The following is a 17,956-nucleotide window of genomic DNA, read 5'->3' as shown; positions in this document are numbered from 1 at the left end:
CAGCCACTCTGTAGTAAGGTATGGTATAAATAAGAGCCTGAGGAGGCACTCCCTGTTAACTAGACTGAAAAGGAAGAGAAGACCATGGGGAATGAGCCAGGCAAGTAATTCAATGTTTATAATGTTCTTCTGAAGCATTTCTACTATGCAATAATGAACAGAAATGTAATATTCTTGTGTTATATTTCATGCAGCAGGTGTACTGAACTGGTGGAAAAGGATAGCAGACACTGCAAAGTACTGGTTTACATGGACCCCTTCTACTTTAACATGGAGGTGCTTTCTGTGACTATAAAAAGTAAGTGCTTCCATGTTTTAGTAGAGGTGAATCCTGATCTCAGTCCTGGAATATGGATGTGGAAAAAACAGGAACCTTGCCTCTGCTCTTGTGTCACAGGATTTGTTACCCATAAAAGGAAATAAACACAACAAGAGGAAAAATAACAAATCATGTTTACCTATTGTGTAAAATCTCTTATTATACAATAGTTGGTGTTCAGACAAGACCAGTATATAGGTCAGGTAACAATTATATTTATATTTTAAAAAATTAGTATGATTTTGCTGGTCAACTTATTTAAGTGAGAGTATGTTGTAATTAATATTAATGATTATTACAAGTGAGGTATTTACTGACAACTTTTAAAAGGACCCTCTTTGCTTTAACATCGGGGTACCTGCTGCCTAGAAAAAGTGCCTCTATGTTTCAGTGGTGGTGGATCTGAGTGTCTTGAATTTATGACACTTCTAGAAAATAGACTGATCACAACTCAGAAAGAAAACTAAAATGTGCAAAAAGTAACAAATGCTACCAAGTCTGTCCTTTAAAATATCAACCCTTATTGTTTGTACTTCAAACTTCAGATTTTTCACAACAATAATGCTGCCTAAAGATTACATTTTATATTATATATATTACTCTACTATTAGAAAATACCAGTCTGAATGTGCATGCTATATATATATATTTTAACAAATTCGTATATGTAGTTATATTTTACAGAAAAAAAGAGGCATAACAGAAGTCTGCAGTCTCAGCTTAAAGGACCTCCACTACTTTAATGTGGAAGTACTTGCTTTGCTCCTGAAAAAGTAAGTGCTTCCATGTTTTAGTGATGGTGAATCCTGATTTTTCAACTGCAGAACATCTACACTGAAAAAAATGCCCATTTCCACAGAAAACATTTGATGTGGAAACCTAAGAGGACTACAGATTTACAGTATTGTAATTAATCTGTAGCAAAAACATTCCATGCATTGTAGATTTCAACTATACAAAAATACCCTACCATAGTAATTTAAAACATACTCTAAGGGAGAAATCCTGCCCATATGAGGTAAGTAGCACTTAGACAGAATCCATGGCTTAGACTGGCATCATGACATAAATTTGAAATTCTCTGGGGGGCAGGGGAAAGTCAATGCTCTGTTTTTCTCCACAGCACTAATGCATCTCTATATACAAGGTTAGTTTCTCTTTTCATACAGCTATGCACTCCCGCCTGCAAAAATAGTTAAGTCTTTTTTGTAAAGGACCCCCTCTACTTTAACATGGAAGTACTTGCTGGATGGTTGAAAAAGTAAGTGCTTCCATGTTTTAGTTGTGGTGAATCCTAATTGCTTATTTACAGATCAATGCTGTTTTAAGTACACTGGTTAAAAGTACACTGATTATCTGGAGGCCCCCCAAGTTGGAATGTTGTTTGTGTTTGATAGTTTGTTGTTTGTGTTTGATAGTATTGTATTTTGGGGCTTTTCTACCTATTTTTTGTATTTTCCAGGTAGCATACAACACACAGAGCAACAGATGGCTGTTTTTTAAATCCAATGAGATGTTGGTATTAAGAGTATTAGAAGGAATATAAATAAACAAAACTACTCAATTTACATTTTCTATACTACTGTCTATTATAAAGGAGAATAGCAATTTTTATATGAAAAATACTTATTTTTAGTATGGATTTTTTAAAATTTTACTTTTAAATAAATGGCAACCTTTTTAAAGAGAAGTTTTACCGAGCTACATACGGGACTCCATTATGCAACATAAATATTTTTTGTTTTTTTAATTTGAATAACCCGTTTGTTATCTGAAGTTCGCTGTAAATATCTCTTGTAAAATATCTTAACTGCAGGCCACTACTGTTGCTAATATGCAACTCTGTTGTGTAAAAGCTGGAATTGCACTTTAGCAATGGTGATGGACTGTAAGACATACAAATAGATATTACAGGAAATAGCAATGTAATACTGGACAAATTAGTGAAAGAAACAAGATGTTCTCAGATAAATATCAAAAGATGCATTGTATATTGTATATATTGTATATTGAATATTTAATAAAGTATGTAAAACTTTAGAAACTTGTGATATTTTATTGGACAGTTATTTTTATTTGAAAATGTCACACAAAGTTAACAGTGGCATGTTGGTGTAAAAGTAGTATGCACATTCACATATACCATTATGACAAAACATGAAGGCATTTAAATTTGGGTAACTATATAACAGTTTAAACATGTAAAAGATCCTGCTTATGAACTTATTTCTGGGGATTAATTTGGTCTGTTCACTTGTAGAATATACTAATCAACAATCATGAACAATTCAAATTTTGATCTTGGAAGGATCCACAACTCTTTAAAAGTATCCTTTTTGAAAGAATCCCATTAAATTTAAAGGACCTGGCAACATAGCTTGGCTAAAAAGCAGCATTTAAAATGGAAACTTAATGCTTTTATCCCATAAATACTTACCACACACAAGACTCAACTTATTGCTAGTTACAAGATAAGCTACATAGCTTGTTCTGCCTGCTAAAATTTATAAAAGAGTATCATAATATGGTTTCCAAACAAACACGTAAAATATATGAAACATTACCTACACACATCATGGGACTACATAGGAGAAAAGTGACTTTCTAATAGCAGATTTGGTGCCATGACTGACCCAACAGTCTGCATGGATAGTAAAATCATAACTGAAGCTAAGTTTTCATTAATTGGAAAACAAGTGCAAAAAACAATATTTAACTTGTTGGAAGAATTAACTGAAAGCCTGAAGTTCAATCCTGAACATTTACTATATCTCAGGTTTCAGAGTAACAGCCGCGTTAGTCTGTATTCGCAAAAAGAAAAGGAGTACTTGTGGCACCTTAGAGACTAACCAATTTATTTGAGCATAAGCTTTCGTGAGCTACAGCTCACTTATGCTCAGATAAATTGGTTAGTCTCTAAGGTGCCACAAGTACTCCTTTTCTTTTTACTATCTCAGGCACTTTAATTCCTTTAATAGGAAGGAAAAAAGCATGGTCCATAAACTGAAAGGGTGCAACGCTGGTGTAATTTAGTCCTCTCAGTTTACATGAAGAAAAAGTAGACCTGTCTGCCTCATGCAAACTGCATAATGCCATCAAAGTACAGACCAGAGTTTCATTTAGTTCAGTATCCAACAGTGGTCAATGAGAGATTCTTAATTAGGTTTAAGAAGCTTCCATAATGAACCTAATTGCAGGGAAGAGAAGGAGGGTTAATCTTGATCCCAGCTAGTAATCAACATATGCTGTGAGAACTGTAGCCCTTAAAATTTTACTGAAAGTTACTTGCCACAAAGACAGCAGGGTTCTGTGTATTTTTCATGGTCTGAATATAGCTAACATCCCACCATATGGTGGAAATAATATTTTCCCCAATACTACTCCTAAAACAGCAGTCTTAAGACAAATTTTGACAAGTTCTCAAATAAAATAAATTCATCTGATATATTAATGCAGTGACATTAACTTGAACTAATGTTGACTGAGAGCTTATAGCAGCTAACTGATTAGGAGGGGAAAAAATTTTACTGCCCTACAGTTCAAGCAGGTTAATACCATTGACTATATACCATACCATTCAAAAAGATAGCAATCAGCACAAAAATTGGACTACTAACTTCAGAAACCTACTCTGAATGTTATAAACATATTAGTTCGTATCATAACGTACTTTGAGAGTACTCTCAATGGAATGACCTCCTCTCCCATCTTGTGCCTTTCTTTGTGCTTTTTCTTATGCTTCCTTTTTGATTTTGAAAGGGATGTATCTTTCTTATCACCATCTTTCTCCTCTTCTGTAGTAACTTCTAAATGAAAAACCCCAAAAGAAAGATAATTGGACATATCATATTTAAAGCGACAAACATAACTGAAATGGCATGTTCCTTCATTTACATTGCTCTAAGAAGCACTGCTGAGACACCACATTTATGATCAACTTTTTCCGTTTGAATTTTTCCTGCTAATATCACAGTGAAATGTAGGGAGGTCTCTTCTAATTTATTTCCACAGTATATTTAAAAAAGTACAGACAAGTACAAACTGTCTCTGTCAGCCAACATGAAAAACAATGCAGAATGCAATGGTGCTTGTTTTAGACTATTATTATTCTCTACTTTGTTTCATCCCCAACCCCTCACTCCTTACTACACTGAGCACTGAGTTTTCGGTTTATCCTTTACAAAATTGAAAAGATATTGTACTCCATTGCTTCCTTCATTTTAGATTCTTAATTCTCCCTTAATCCACCTATAATCCATCATTCTTTTCCTCTCCACACCCCTTCCAGTTCACATCAAAACCATCGCCAGCTCTGTAAATAAGAGAAACTAATTAACGGATTTCCAACAATAGTTGCTGTCTCCCTACCTTTTCCCCCTCATCAGTAGCATGAGCCACTAGCCTAGGGATTCTCAAACGTCTCTGCACCACGAGTCGCTTCTGACAACAAAAATTACTACACAACCTCAGGAGGGTGGGGGACTGAAGTCTGAACCAAAGCCCGACCCCCATCGCACCGGGTGGGGGGCCAAAGACAAAGCCTGAGCCCCACCACCCCAGGTGGGGAGGCCAAAGCTGAAACCCAAGGGCTTCCGCCCCAGCAGGAACCCTGTAACTTAAGCCCCGCTGACCTGAAGCCCTCGGGCTTCGGCCCCAGACAGGGAGGGGCTTGGGCTTCAGCTTTGGCCCCAGGGAGGTGGGCCTCAGGCTTTGGCTCTGGCCTTGGGCCCCAGCAAGTCTAAGCCAGCCCTGGTGACCCCATTAAAACGGGGGCGCAACCCACTCTGCCACAGTGTGTGGACTCAACCTCAAAAGGTCCCTGCCAGGATTTTATGACTTTTGTTCTGAAGTTGTTTTCTCAACACAAACTTTTTGACCTGCGGATGTCAACCTTTTCCCCAAACTAAGATTGCTGTAGTCTAAGTGATTAGCTATTTACTTTTAGCTTTAACCATGGATCCTTATCTTCACATGTAATTTTGACATAGCTTTTGATATCTTGTGTCACTAGATCTTTCCTATTTCTAGTTAAAAAAAGAAAAAGAAAAAAGCGTCTCCAACACATTCCTTTTCTGATTTTAAACCTACCCATCTAGGTTTTTATATGGGGCCTTTCAACATAGTCTGAGTTTTTAAATCTACACCTAATTTCAATGGCATTCCAGCTGCCCACACCAGGTCTGAGCCTTCCCTGTACACCGTATTAATTTCTGAGAAGAGCCTCAAATCTGATCTAGTCGCTCTGCTATTCTCCATCAAGCTCATCTCTCTGGAATGTCTCTGTGCTAGCTTTAAACTTGACAGAACTTCTATGAGCAATGACATCCAACTCTACATATTCCTCAACTCATTCTCTGAACCCTTATGTATCTGCCAGCTATTGGCCCAAATACCACTAATAAATGCTTCAAAAGACTAAAGTCCTTTTGATAAAAAGTAATTGGTGTCCAATGTCTGAATCCATTGCCACTCTCCTTAGCACATAAATTTACCCAATACACACTAGTCCAAGTACTAGGCCTAGTAACCCCTGAAGCCATCCCTCCCAAAGCCATGAGCATGTATCCCCCACCTCCCTCTATGCACAGCTCCTTCACTCCCTCCTCCTGTCATGGAACCCTGCTCTTCTCTAGCCTAGACTCCTACTGGGCTCCCCACTCCTTCACTTGTCTGCCACAAGGTACTAACTCGTCCAAAATTCCACCTTTCCATAACGAAGTGGGTTTTCAGGAACTGATTTGCCTTTACTTACACCCTAACAATAAGATTTCTAACACTGAGAAGGAAATTCTTTTTTGGCTCCCAATCTCTTCCCCAATTCCCACTTCTTCCTCTTCTGCAAACCCACCTTTCACTATCTCTGGAAGATTGCCAAAATCAATCTCTCTTTAATTTTGCTTTTCTGCAGCTAAAAGGAAATACAAAAGTTACAAAATTCAATAATATTTTTACCTTTGGAATCCTTTTGAGCTTCTGTTGTTTCTTCTTTTGCAGAATGAACATCATCTTTTTGAGCAGTTTTCTTGACTTTTGCACCTAATGCCTCTACATCTCCAGAGTTGCTTCTTTTTCTCTTCCCTAGCCTACTTTCCTCAGTTAATTCTGGGCTTTCTGTTCTATCCCATTTTTTTCTCTCTTTCTTAGAAGATTGCCTATGGACTCCAGATACTTCCATTTCCAAGCACTCAGATATTGTTCTGTGTTTCTTTGACTTGCTTATTTGATCTGCAGTAGTGTCCATGTTTGATTCTTTCATTTCTGCAGCTGACTGTACACTGCTCTCTTTCTTCATTTTGGATTTTTTCTTTTTCTTCTTCTTCTTCTCTTCTGTATAAAGCAAAACACCACATTTAAAACTTTGTCAATTAGCATTCCTGATGAAAGTTTAGATTAGATCAGAGAGCCGAACTACATAGAGGTAGCACAACATGCCCTCATATGAAGAGATCAGAGTTTGAGCCTTAAGTTCAATTTTCAGTTCCTGGGAAAGTTGGGATGGGGATCATCCTGTAAGACTTCTTTGCAATTACTGGAGAGAGGCAAGAGATAGTCCCAGAAGGCTTTACTGATTATTTTAGGGAGATGAGATAAAACTAGAGGGATTTTTGCTGGAATCTCCCAATATAGAGGGGGGGCATGGTCTTGCAAGTGAAGGTTGAGAAGAGGTTTCCTAGAATGCTTCCTGTTGAGTTAGCAGAGAGAATCAAGAGTGCCTGAAAGGGTTGGAGGTAAAGTCCTGCTCTTCCTCACGATTTGTATGTGATTACAACATTCCCTGGAACTGGCTGCTTTTGGAGGTTGGCAGGAAAGAGAAGGGTCCTTACTGAGTCAAGGAAAATAGGAAAGCTGGCTGACAAATTATGAGTTCTATTGGGGAGACCCAACCTTTGGTAGATATTGGGAAAATGTCATAACTGCTTTTATGAACCCACTGAATCTATCACACTTTGTATATAGCAAGAATTACATGCCTGCCAAATTACCTAATAGGGAGGTTATCTGTACTGTAATGAGGGAAAATTAGGTCTGATACCCAGTACTGTTTATTTGCTTCCAGACTGGCACGGGCTGGGAACACTACTGAGAAACAGCACAGTCAGGCCCTGACATAGAAGCGGCACCTCCACCTTTTGATTCACACCAATCACCACTACAAATGATTAAGGAGCAAAGCCTTGTTGTTAATAAAAGAGTAGTCAGTCATTGGCCAGAAAAATGATGGATGTGATGGGGAAACTCACTGTATGAATGGAGGGAGCCTCAAGACCCTGTATGAGACAAAGTGAGCTCCTCCGTCAAAAACAAGGTAAGAATGAGCTGGGCAAATCAACTGAAACTATAATCATGCTCCTTGAAAGATTATGCTATCAAAATTAATCTACAGATCATTTACAGAACCACTGCTCAAGCATATTGAAGGGCTTTCCCTTGGCAATTTTCCCATGTTTCTGTGAGCAAACATTCTACTGACATTTAGAAGTCTCTGCTCAGAGGCAATGGAGTTATGAAGACTGTGAAGGATCCTCAGTGAGATGTTCAGACAGTAAAATTCTGGCAAATTTCTCTGGTTCTACTAGTGAAAGAACTGGTAAAGACATACAGCTAACAAGTTCAACAGAAAGAAAAATGCCAGATGATTGCCATCCAAGACCTGTTAGGTGGTCACATTTTGGTTTTAGTGGCCTTAACAATCTTTAAATGTAATTTTGCTATTGTAATTTATAGCCTTCTCTTCAATACTAAATGTTTTTATGCTAGTGTGAAAAATTTGACTGGGACTCATGGTGATTGTTTAAATGATGATTAATAAATAGTACAGCCTAGTCTGCTAGTATGAAAGCAAACAATGTTGCTTCTTGGTTAGCAAGAAAGGACATTTTCATCCTTATTCAAGGAAGAAAAGAGAGGCAGAAATTTACTACTGAAAACAGAGATGCTTCATCTCTGTATTCCAGTTTTGCTTCCTAAACCCATATTTGCCAAGGAAAACAAAAAAAATTACAAATTTCCGTTTCAATAAAGTTTTAAATTAATAGATTAATTAAGGAGTTTACGCAAAAGGAGTTTAAGATGTCTGAATTAAAAATTACTATGCCCAAAATATTCCCCTCCCCTTCCCAAAATACTTACCCACTACACTGCAGTCACTTGTATTCAGCGCAGGAACAGGCTTATTTTTTACTGTTCTGGGGAACATCCCAGGTTTTCTTGGTGCTTCTTCTGGTGGATTATTCAAAAACTTAAATTTTTAAAAAATAGAAAGTATTTAAGATCAACAAAATATTATTTAAAAACTAAATTTATTCACAGCGGAATACCCTTCCCCCAAAAAAGAAATAATTACTAAAAATATATACTGCCCCTACACTCATTCTAGAAAGACGTGGTCTCTGAAGAATCCAACCGAGGGGGAACCACCTTCTTTTGGATAATTGGTCCACAAGCACTGCTTAAAGTTTATTAGTCTTCAAGTCATTAGTTTACTAGCTCCTTTGGCCAATACAACAGTTTTACTTTTGTTTTTGTTGTGCTACGGAATGATAATTTCTAAAACCTTAAGACCACACCACAAAGCTATGATAAAAGTTAGTATTAATACCTTCACTATCCTCTTCCAGTGAGCTGTGCGAGGCCATTTCATTCCCATTTTGCTGCTGTCATAAACAGACACTTTTATTCTGGGTTCAAAAGGAGCTAAAAAAATAGCCCAATTAAATTAAGGGAGAAAATATCAGTGTGCGTTTCTCTTATTTGCTTCACTTAATTTAATTGAATTAGAAAACTTTACAGTTTGTGAAGCTATTTGCAGGTTTTGGGGGGAAAAAATGACAAAAAAAAATCAAGGTGATATCCAGGCTTTGAAATTATATTATTTCTGAGAATTCCTGTATTTAAGTTTCCCTTCCACTTCCCTTTACAGCACTAGAGACTATTCACGTTTGTCACTCTATTATGCCTAAGGCTGTGAGTCTTTCACTGAGGTCACGGAAATCATGGATTCCTTTACTTTCCAGGACCTCCGTGACTTCTGCAGCTTCAGCTGCTGACCCCAGGGCTGCCCAAGCAGCCGTGCCCGGCCTGGAACCAGCCACACCGGCCGCTGCTTGGGCAGCCCCAGGCAGCTGGTCCCAGACGCCACCCCGTGGCTCAGAGGAGTGGTGGCGGCGGGACCCCCTGGGCTGCCCCCATCCTTAGAGAAGCAGTGGTGGGGACCCACCCCCCTGGAGCAGCAGCGGCCACCAGAGCACCCTCCCCCAGATCAGCAGCGTCTGCTGGAGAACCCCCTCTCCCCTAGCACCTAAGATTTAGTCATGGGTGTTTTTAGTAAAAGTCATGGACAGGTCACTGGCTCTGACTTTTTGTTTATTGCCTGTGACCTGTCCGTGACTTTTACTAAAAATACCCATGACTAAATCGTAGTCTTAACTATGACCTGGAAAGAAGTGTTAAAGATGGGCCTACCTCAATAGCTTTGTCTGCTTGCTCTCTTGTTTCAAATTCAACAAATGCAAATCCCTTTGGGTCTCCAGTGGACTTATAACGTGGGATACTGACATAAACTACATTACCACATTTCCCAAATACCCGCTCAATCCAACTGTGGTTGACATTTTTGGGAAGCAGCTCCTAAAAAAAAAAAAAAAAAAAAAGACGAAACATATCTCTTTTAGCAATATAATATACACGTTCCCATATAGTCAGTTACCACAGTATCAGAGGCTCAATGTAGCCTAGTACTGCTAGCTATTTAAGAGTTTTCAATGAAATACCTAAGAAAAATTTAGGAAATATTTTCACATTTCTAGACAAGTTTGCTTACTGAATGAAATAGGTAGATAAATAATAGTAAATCAATCAGTATGGGGAACAGCAGGTTTTAGCATTCATCTGGAAATGTCACTTTAAACCAGTGGTGGGCAACCTGCGGCCCATCAGGGTAATCCACTGGCGGGCTGCGAGACAGTTTGTTTACAGTGACTGTCCGCAGGCACGGCCGCCCGCAGTTTGCCATTCCTGGCCACTGGGAGCTGCAGGCGGCCGTGCCTGCGGACGGTCATTGTAAACAAATTTTCTCACTGCCCGCCAGTGGATTACCCTGACGGGCCGCAGGTTGCCCACCACAGCTTTAAACTGTACCCTTGGTAAAAACAACAATGTACATTTGATATATGTTATTTTCTCATTTCCTGTACCAGAAACTCAATTCTGCAATCACATCCATGCATAAGGAACCTTGAGCCAGTGCAGTCTCATTGGCTTGAAACAATCAGTTCACAGCACAATGGTTTTCTGACTTTGGGTAACTCTCAGTTCAGAGAAATAGGTGTTCATTTGCAACAAACAAGCACTAGTGAAAGAACTGGTAAATTAAACCTGGTAGCTCTTTAGTTTTTAAACTTTATGATGAGCACTAGTATGCTAATTGCCCATCTGTAGTGATGACCAGTGCGGGGTTTTCAGCCAGTCACCTGGGCAATAGGCACATATGAATTGGCAATTTTATGCCACACATTTTGGCAACTTGCAGACAGCCTGCCTCAGTTCCTACTAGCTTCCCCTTATTGCTGACAGTGGAAGCTTGTCCAAACTATTAGCTCTTTCTAGTTCAGGAATAGCTTCCTATACCTTTCTAAAGATGCCCTTATGGGTGGCCCATTTGACAAGATACATCTTCGAACACTTATAGAAACAAAAATTGCAATGTCAGCATTATTTAGTCTCCCAACAGGTTTATCTTTCTAAAAAGGTTTTAACTGAAGAACTTAGTGACAAGACACTACACTGTTCCAAAAGAGAGAGAAACTTCTTGTTAAATGATTGGTTTAGTATGGGCTCTGCCTGCCTGAGCAGCACATTCCATTATAGTTTTGATACAATCTAAATGTCAGTGAATTTAAAACTACATAAAATATTTAATGGGATATGTACAGCACCAGAAACAATTACGCACTGCTAGGGAGTCGAAAGTAGAGCAGAGAAAGTTTATTAACCGTAAAATTATCTTTGTAAAACTTGTTTTGAAATTTAAACTTCAATTAAGCCTTAAGGGAAGTTTCTTTTTATAGGTAAGATAATGAAGCGACTCCTTAAAGGAATACATTACATGGACTTTATTCTTGTTTCAAAGATGGAGCTGTGCATTGCTGCATACGCTGAAAAATACGCTATTGTCCCCGTGAGCCCAAGTGCAGTAGCAGATTTTTTTGTGATATGCAAAGGATGTGTTCCTATTCATCTGAAACTACAAAAGCGGCCCTTGTGTTGATCCTGCACAAAAACCTCTCTCCCACCTTCTCCAGTATGGAAGCAGAACTTATCAAGGACTCTAAGGGTGTGTCTACATTGCAGTTAAAAATCCTTCAGCTGGCCTGTGTCAGTTGGCTCAGGCTAAGGGGCTGTTTAATTGTGATGTAGACATTTGGGCTCAGGTTGCAGCCTGGGCTCTAGGACTCTGCAAGGTGGGAGAGTTCCAGAGCTCAGGCCCTAGCCCAAATGTCTACATTGCAATTAAACATCTCCTTAGCCCAAAACTCTAGTCACAGGCCAGTCGAAGGTGTCTCACTGCAGTATAGACATAGCCCTAGGGAATACCTACACAGCATTTAAACACCTGCAGCTGGCTGGGGTGAGGTGAGTTGGGCTTGGGATGCAGGACTGTAAAACTGTGGTGCAGATGTTCAGGCTTGGACTGGAGCCCAAGCTCAGGGCCCAGTCTGAGCTCAAACATCTACACCACAGATTTTACAGCCCTGAAGCCCGAGTCCCTCCACCTGAGCCCCGCAAACCAAGCCAGTCGCAGGATGTTTTATTGTTGTGTAGACCAGCAGTTCTCAACCAGGTATCCGGGGCCCCCTGGGGGCTGCGAGCAAGTTTCAGGGGGGGTTCACTGACATAAATCAGAGACCAGGGCCACCGTCAGACTCCCTAGGGCCCAGGGCAGAAAACTGAAGCCCGAATCCCGCTGCCCAGGGCTGAAGTCAAAGCCCAAGCAACTTAGCTTTGTAGGGTCCCGGGCAATTGCCCTGCTTGTTGTTCCCTAACCCCGGCTCTGGCTTTTAATCTACTGCATTTGCAGAAGAACAGTTGTTGTGGCACAGGTGGGCTGTGGAATTTTTATAGTATGTTGGGTGGGGGGTGCCTCAGAAATAAAAATAACCCCTGGTGCAGACATACCCTAATAGAACTATACCGCCCCATGGTTGCGCTTCAAAAGAAGTGATTTAGCAGGGTTTGAAATTTACTTAATCTCTGTATAAAAAAAAAAAAAAAAAAAACACCACTGGTCTTTCTCTCTTTTTAAAAAAATCTGTAGGTGGTAAGAAGGATCAGATATATATTGCAAATTACTTTCCATATAAGAACTTTGGAAATTTGGTGGTCTACAAAATATACACCAATGATTCTTTTTACAACAATTTCAAATCAAAGCCTAACTAACTAGCTTATTAAAATAGCTTATTAGAATAGGCTTACTTCAAATAATATTGACAGAAAAGTTTCAAAATATTTGAAGAGCTTTGGAATAAGGAGAGCTTACAACTGCGTTCGGGAATTCTATTAGCACTATCACACCACACTTAACAAAAGCCCAGCCATCACTATTTGTTGTTAAAGAAAGGAGCTGCTGTATAAATACTTTATTCTCTAGAATCATCAGAGCAACCCACGTTATTTACTGAACTGGAGAGCTGTGGTACTTTGCACATGTATATACCGACATGGTGGTTACCGAATACATGCCATCACAAAAAGTTGGTACTACAAATAAAAAAAATGCTGGTTCAATGAAAACTCAATTCCCCTAATGGCTCCTGCTACATACCTACTTTGATATGAGCCATAAAAGCTCTCTGAAGTCCAAGGGACTCCTAGGTAATGCCCCAGTGAAATGGGAACTGGCTACACAGAGCTCCTTCTGAAAATCTTCCAAGAATACAGCTCCTCAGAGGGAGCACTAGCTTACATCAGCCAGCAGCATTTTTTACTGCCATTGCTAGCACTGTTGGTATGCTGGTGCTGTAGCAATATAGCGATTTTCAGAAAAATGTCAGTATAGACACAGTGCATAGATACTGGAAGGGTTTTCCAGAAATAAAACACTGAAACCAACCAATTTAGGAGCTTTCTGCTATCAAAAGACTGATGATACTATGGGGCAAACCAGATTTGCAACAAACATGATGGTACTTCTAAAACTAATAACTACTATTGTATTGTACACTCTATAAATGACCTATAAAATAGGTCTAGATTATCTGTCAGACTCATCCAGCTCATCTTTTCTGATCAAGTTATCTTCATCATCATCCTAAAGCCTTGTTTACTCTCAGAGAATATATATATATATATATATATATATATATATATTTATTTATTTATTTAAGCACTTGTCTGTATCAGCACAGCTCCTCTTATGTTACAAACTGTGGAAGCAATAGTGCAGGAAAATACATGAAAATTTCTCCAATATAACACAACACCTTGTGTGTTAAAATAGATCTTGCTTATCTTGCTAACAGTTAATTTGAGTTCAATCATTCACTCTATATGCTGCATCTTGATTTAACAGCAAAAGAAAAGCAGTAGTAAAAGGGACATTAGAATATTTATGTTATGAAGAAGATCATTTCCTTTCACCAAAGCTGCATTGTTCTCCAGTCTTCTAATTCCATTAACAACCTGCCTCAAGTACCAGCTAGTATTCATTATTTATTGTTCATTATCCTAACCAGTTCACTGATTCATAATTCCAAGGCCAGAAAGGACCACTGTGATCATCTAGTCTGACCTCCTGTATAACACAGGCCATAGAATGTCCCCAAAATAATACTTAGAGCATATCTTTTAGAATAAAATTCAATCTTGATTTTAAAATTATCAGTGACAGAGAATCCATGCATCCCTTAGTAATTATTCCAGCGGTTAGTTACTCTCACTATGAAAAATGTATGCCTTATGTCCAGTCTGAATTTGTCTAGCTTCAACTTCCAGCCATTGGATCATGTTATACCTTTTTCACTGTTAGACTGAAGAGCCCGTTATTAAAGATTTGTTCCCCCATGTAGATACTTGTAGACTGTAATCAAGTCAGCTCTTAACCTTCTCTTTGTTAAGATAAACAGATTGAGCTCCTTGAGTCTATATTTATAAGGCATGCTTTCTAATCCTTTATTCATTCTCATGGCGTGGCACTTTACAAGACAGAAACAGACCAGGTGCTGTGGAATTTACAGTCTACAATTCAGTAAGAAATAAGTTTAAAATTAACCTTCATAAAAAACAAAATAGTCCATTAACCTTCTACACATGAGACATGTAACGGATGTAACCTTACCACATATACAGTACGACTATCCACATCTTTTGGTTGCTCACCCAGTGGCTGACGTCTTCTGATTCTAGTTCCCTCTAAATCCAGCTAAGAGCAACAAAGACAAATTAGGGCATCATTTTCTACAGTCTTATCTGCCACCCCAACTACAGTAATAGCAGCTAAAAAAGAATGAAGAAACAATACACACTTCCACAACAGATGAGCTTTTAACTGCTCGGGCTATCAATTTCCCATCAGTCGTCAATTTTTTCATTTTGTTGAATGATACAAGAAGTGATATGTCAACATCTGGAGGAGGGAAAAAAAAACAAGTTCAAAAGGAAAGCATATTTAGGCCTCATTCACATGAGCAGCAGATCAGTATTATCTAGGTGTTCTAAAGTACCATAGAAGCCACTGGGACCATTTCCATGCATAAGAACTGCAAGAGCATACCTCTGGTTTGAGTATTGACAAGAACTTACATAAAAGTAGATTTTTACCATCTGTAATTTAGGGTTTCAGTAAGCTTAGATTTTATTTCTCTTCCCCATTAACCTTCTTCCCAAAGGAATTTTGATCTATTCTTTCAGCTCCCACTGGTAACTATTCTCTTTGGAAATAAATGAAGAAAACCCCCTTTCTATTGTGGTTTTATAATGTAAAAATCTTTTGCACCGAAGAGGTGCCTTTCCTCCAAGCACTCACTTAGTGTTCAGATTCAACCCAATGCTTCCATTACAAAAGATCCCTTCACTCCCTCTATTTAGTAGCAATGAGTTATGTTGCTAAAAGTTTGACAGAAACTGTTGCAATATATGTACTGGTAAATTTTTTTACCAAGTTTATTTAACATTAACATGCAGAAAAAAGGTTAAAATATAGCCATTTGGAAGAGGGCTTTAACATCATTTTTAGATTGCATAGCATTTGATATAAAGTAACTCTAGTACATTCATTTAGCATACAATCCCACCTAGGAGGATGTCCACAATACCTTACCAAAAAAAATCAAAGGACCTTTGAGCCTGTACTAGCATCATAAAATCACATCACATAGCACAATACAGCGGAAAGAACCTTTTCCATCTTAAATGACAGGTATTCTGTGGTTCTTTAAGAAGCCTAACCAAAAAATCTGACACACCTGTAGCTTTTTGCTTTGTAAGGTAAAAGTCAAATAAACCACACAAACAAAAATCAAAGGACAGACTACAGAACTCTCACTAGTCTTCCTTGCCATGCAAAGAAACAACCATTCGCTCATCCAAACATATCTAAAACACAAAATAAAAAAAGCTGGAACAAAACCAAAAGCAAAATTAAAGTGGGAGCTTCCATGATTCCATACCAACTACATTATAAACCAAATATTAATAATGAGATTGTATGTTTTCCTATCATTTTCACTGATGTAAAACAAAAACAACCAAAACAAAAACAAAATCAAAAGAACCACAAATTTTCACCCATGAAGATTCTCCAAAAGCACCATCATAATTGGCTGTAAGGGAAGGAAAAGAATAAGAATAAATAAGATTCCTCATATGAGCAGTACCCATATCTCTCTTATGAATGGACTGTCATTGCTCCAGTTGCTTGAATGGGCTTTTTTCCTCCACAGCAGCTACACATACAGAATGCCTCTATAATTTATATATGCAATAATTCAGACCACCACCACTGCAGATGAAATTACAATTCAAAACGGAAATTTGTTTACCACTTTTTCTATTATTTAAGAGCAAACTTACATCCATCTCTAGATTTCTCTATTTGTTCTCGGAGAAATTTGTCTTTGTGAAGGTTGACATCTCCAAACCAGAAATCTACTTGTTTTGCAATATCTGACAGCACCTGCTTAACCCTGGACCTTTTCTTTTTCTCTCGTTCCTTTTTCTGTTCAGTGCTTTCCTCTTCCATGGCTTTGCCTCTGACAGTTTCATTCTCTATGCCAGTCATTCTGTCATCTGAAAATTAAACATAACTTTGTAAAAATAGTAGGCAATACTGCTTTGCTCTTCTATTGCACCTCCCATCCAATAATTTCCAAGAGCTTTATGTTTGCAGTGTTGCTGTAGTCATGTTGGTCCTAGGAAGAAGAGCTGCATAAGCACAAAAACCTCATCTTTTTCACCAACAGAAGTTGGTTCAATAGAAGTTATTACCTTACCCTCCTTGTCTTTCCAGAAGTTTATGCTGCTTATCACCAGCTAAGGATCTGGCTGCATGAGTTTCTGGCTTGAACCCCAAGTTTAAAAACAGTCTCTTTGTAGAGGAATCCCACACCAAAATGAATTTTAACACTTGACGGTAGTATTCAGCACAATTGGACTTGTGGTGGAAATGGGATGCACGTAAGAAAATGGTCCTTGCCAGATCATCAAAAAGCTAAAACACACCTCTGCGAGTACTTATACCAGGAAAGGATGTGGCGAGCCAACATTTTTCGAACGACATCTTCTGAGTACAGTAAAATGCATTTTCACTACATTGTTAATATTCTGTCAAAGATTTAGAGCACCATATTTTTGGGCTCATTGATGAATACTGTTTTTTGCAAGTCTACATTATAATCTGGATGTGCTGTATTTAAAAATAACATTTTCCTTTTTCTCAGTTATTTGGGGCCTGATCTTATGAGGTGCTGTGCATCCTCAACTCCCACTGACCTAACTGGCAAATTGAGGGCTCTTGGCAACTAATAAAATAAAGCTCTTAGAAAACAGAATGTAACTTGAGCAAAGATAACAAGTTACACGGGTTTATATAATTAGAGAGAAAATATCAAACTTGGTCTTGGGCATCTATAAACTCTAATTCATTTTGAGCCTGCTCACTTTTCAACCTTAAGAATGACCAGTCTTTCAGACTACTTTATTCTGTATGTGTAAAATAAAAACAGATACAACTTGGAAAAAGTGGGAAGCTGTCTAAAAATGAAGTTATCACAACGGTTGAAATATTTTATGCATGATAGCTACATAAGTCTTCCCATTGCTTGGCCAATGGTTAGTACTGCAATACAATATACCAGGAAGTGGTGCTTGTAAGAAGAAACATCAGAGAGGAAGCTCATCTTTATAACAAGATGGCATAAAAATGGAAATGGTTTTCAGATTATTGTGTAAATCAGGCTCCTCTTAGCAAGATTCCAGTTTATCTCCCTGCTGTGAGCTGACCATTCAAGATGATTTAAGGTCAACAAGTTGTCAATTAGTTTGAAAGGATAAGTGAGGTCATACTCTGACCACTGAGCCAGAAGTTGAACGTGAGTTCAAGTCACACAGCAAGACAAATGTCAGCAATGCAATACAGTACTT

At 38.4% G+C, this 17,956-nt stretch overlaps 1 protein-coding gene across 6 annotated transcripts in view; it reads right to left on the bottom strand.

Moving 5' to 3' along the window:
* The window catches only part of LARP7 (La ribonucleoprotein 7, transcriptional regulator), a 36,488-nt gene that overhangs the window by 15,784 nt on the left and 2,748 nt on the right, over nucleotides 1-17,956 (bottom strand). For 5 of the 6 annotated variants that reach the window (XM_077815147.1, XM_077815149.1, XM_077815146.1 and 2 more), the window contains 7 exons: nucleotides 16,388-16,603; nucleotides 14,842-14,942; nucleotides 14,655-14,738; nucleotides 9,782-9,946; nucleotides 8,450-8,558; nucleotides 6,272-6,646; nucleotides 3,990-4,125 (listed from right to left, as the gene is read on the bottom strand). In XM_077815147.1, the coding sequence (XP_077671273.1) occupies nucleotides 3,990-4,125; nucleotides 6,272-6,646; nucleotides 8,450-8,558; nucleotides 9,782-9,946; nucleotides 14,655-14,738; nucleotides 14,842-14,942; nucleotides 16,388-16,595 (1,178 nt within the window). In that variant the 5' untranslated portion in view covers nucleotides 16,596-16,603. The remainder of the gene's footprint in view (nucleotides 1-3,989; nucleotides 4,126-6,271; nucleotides 6,647-8,449; nucleotides 8,559-9,781; nucleotides 9,947-14,654; nucleotides 14,739-14,841; nucleotides 14,943-16,387; nucleotides 16,604-17,956) is intronic. The other variant, XM_077815150.1, reaches the window with a different exon arrangement.

This window comes from Eretmochelys imbricata, chromosome 4 (assembly GCF_965152235.1).
Source record: "Eretmochelys imbricata isolate rEreImb1 chromosome 4, rEreImb1.hap1, whole genome shotgun sequence".
Classification (NCBI taxonomy): domain Eukaryota; kingdom Metazoa; phylum Chordata; order Testudines; family Cheloniidae; genus Eretmochelys; species Eretmochelys imbricata.
Note: the sequence above shows the minus strand (reverse complement) of the source record. Positions and strands in the feature narration are given on the sequence as shown.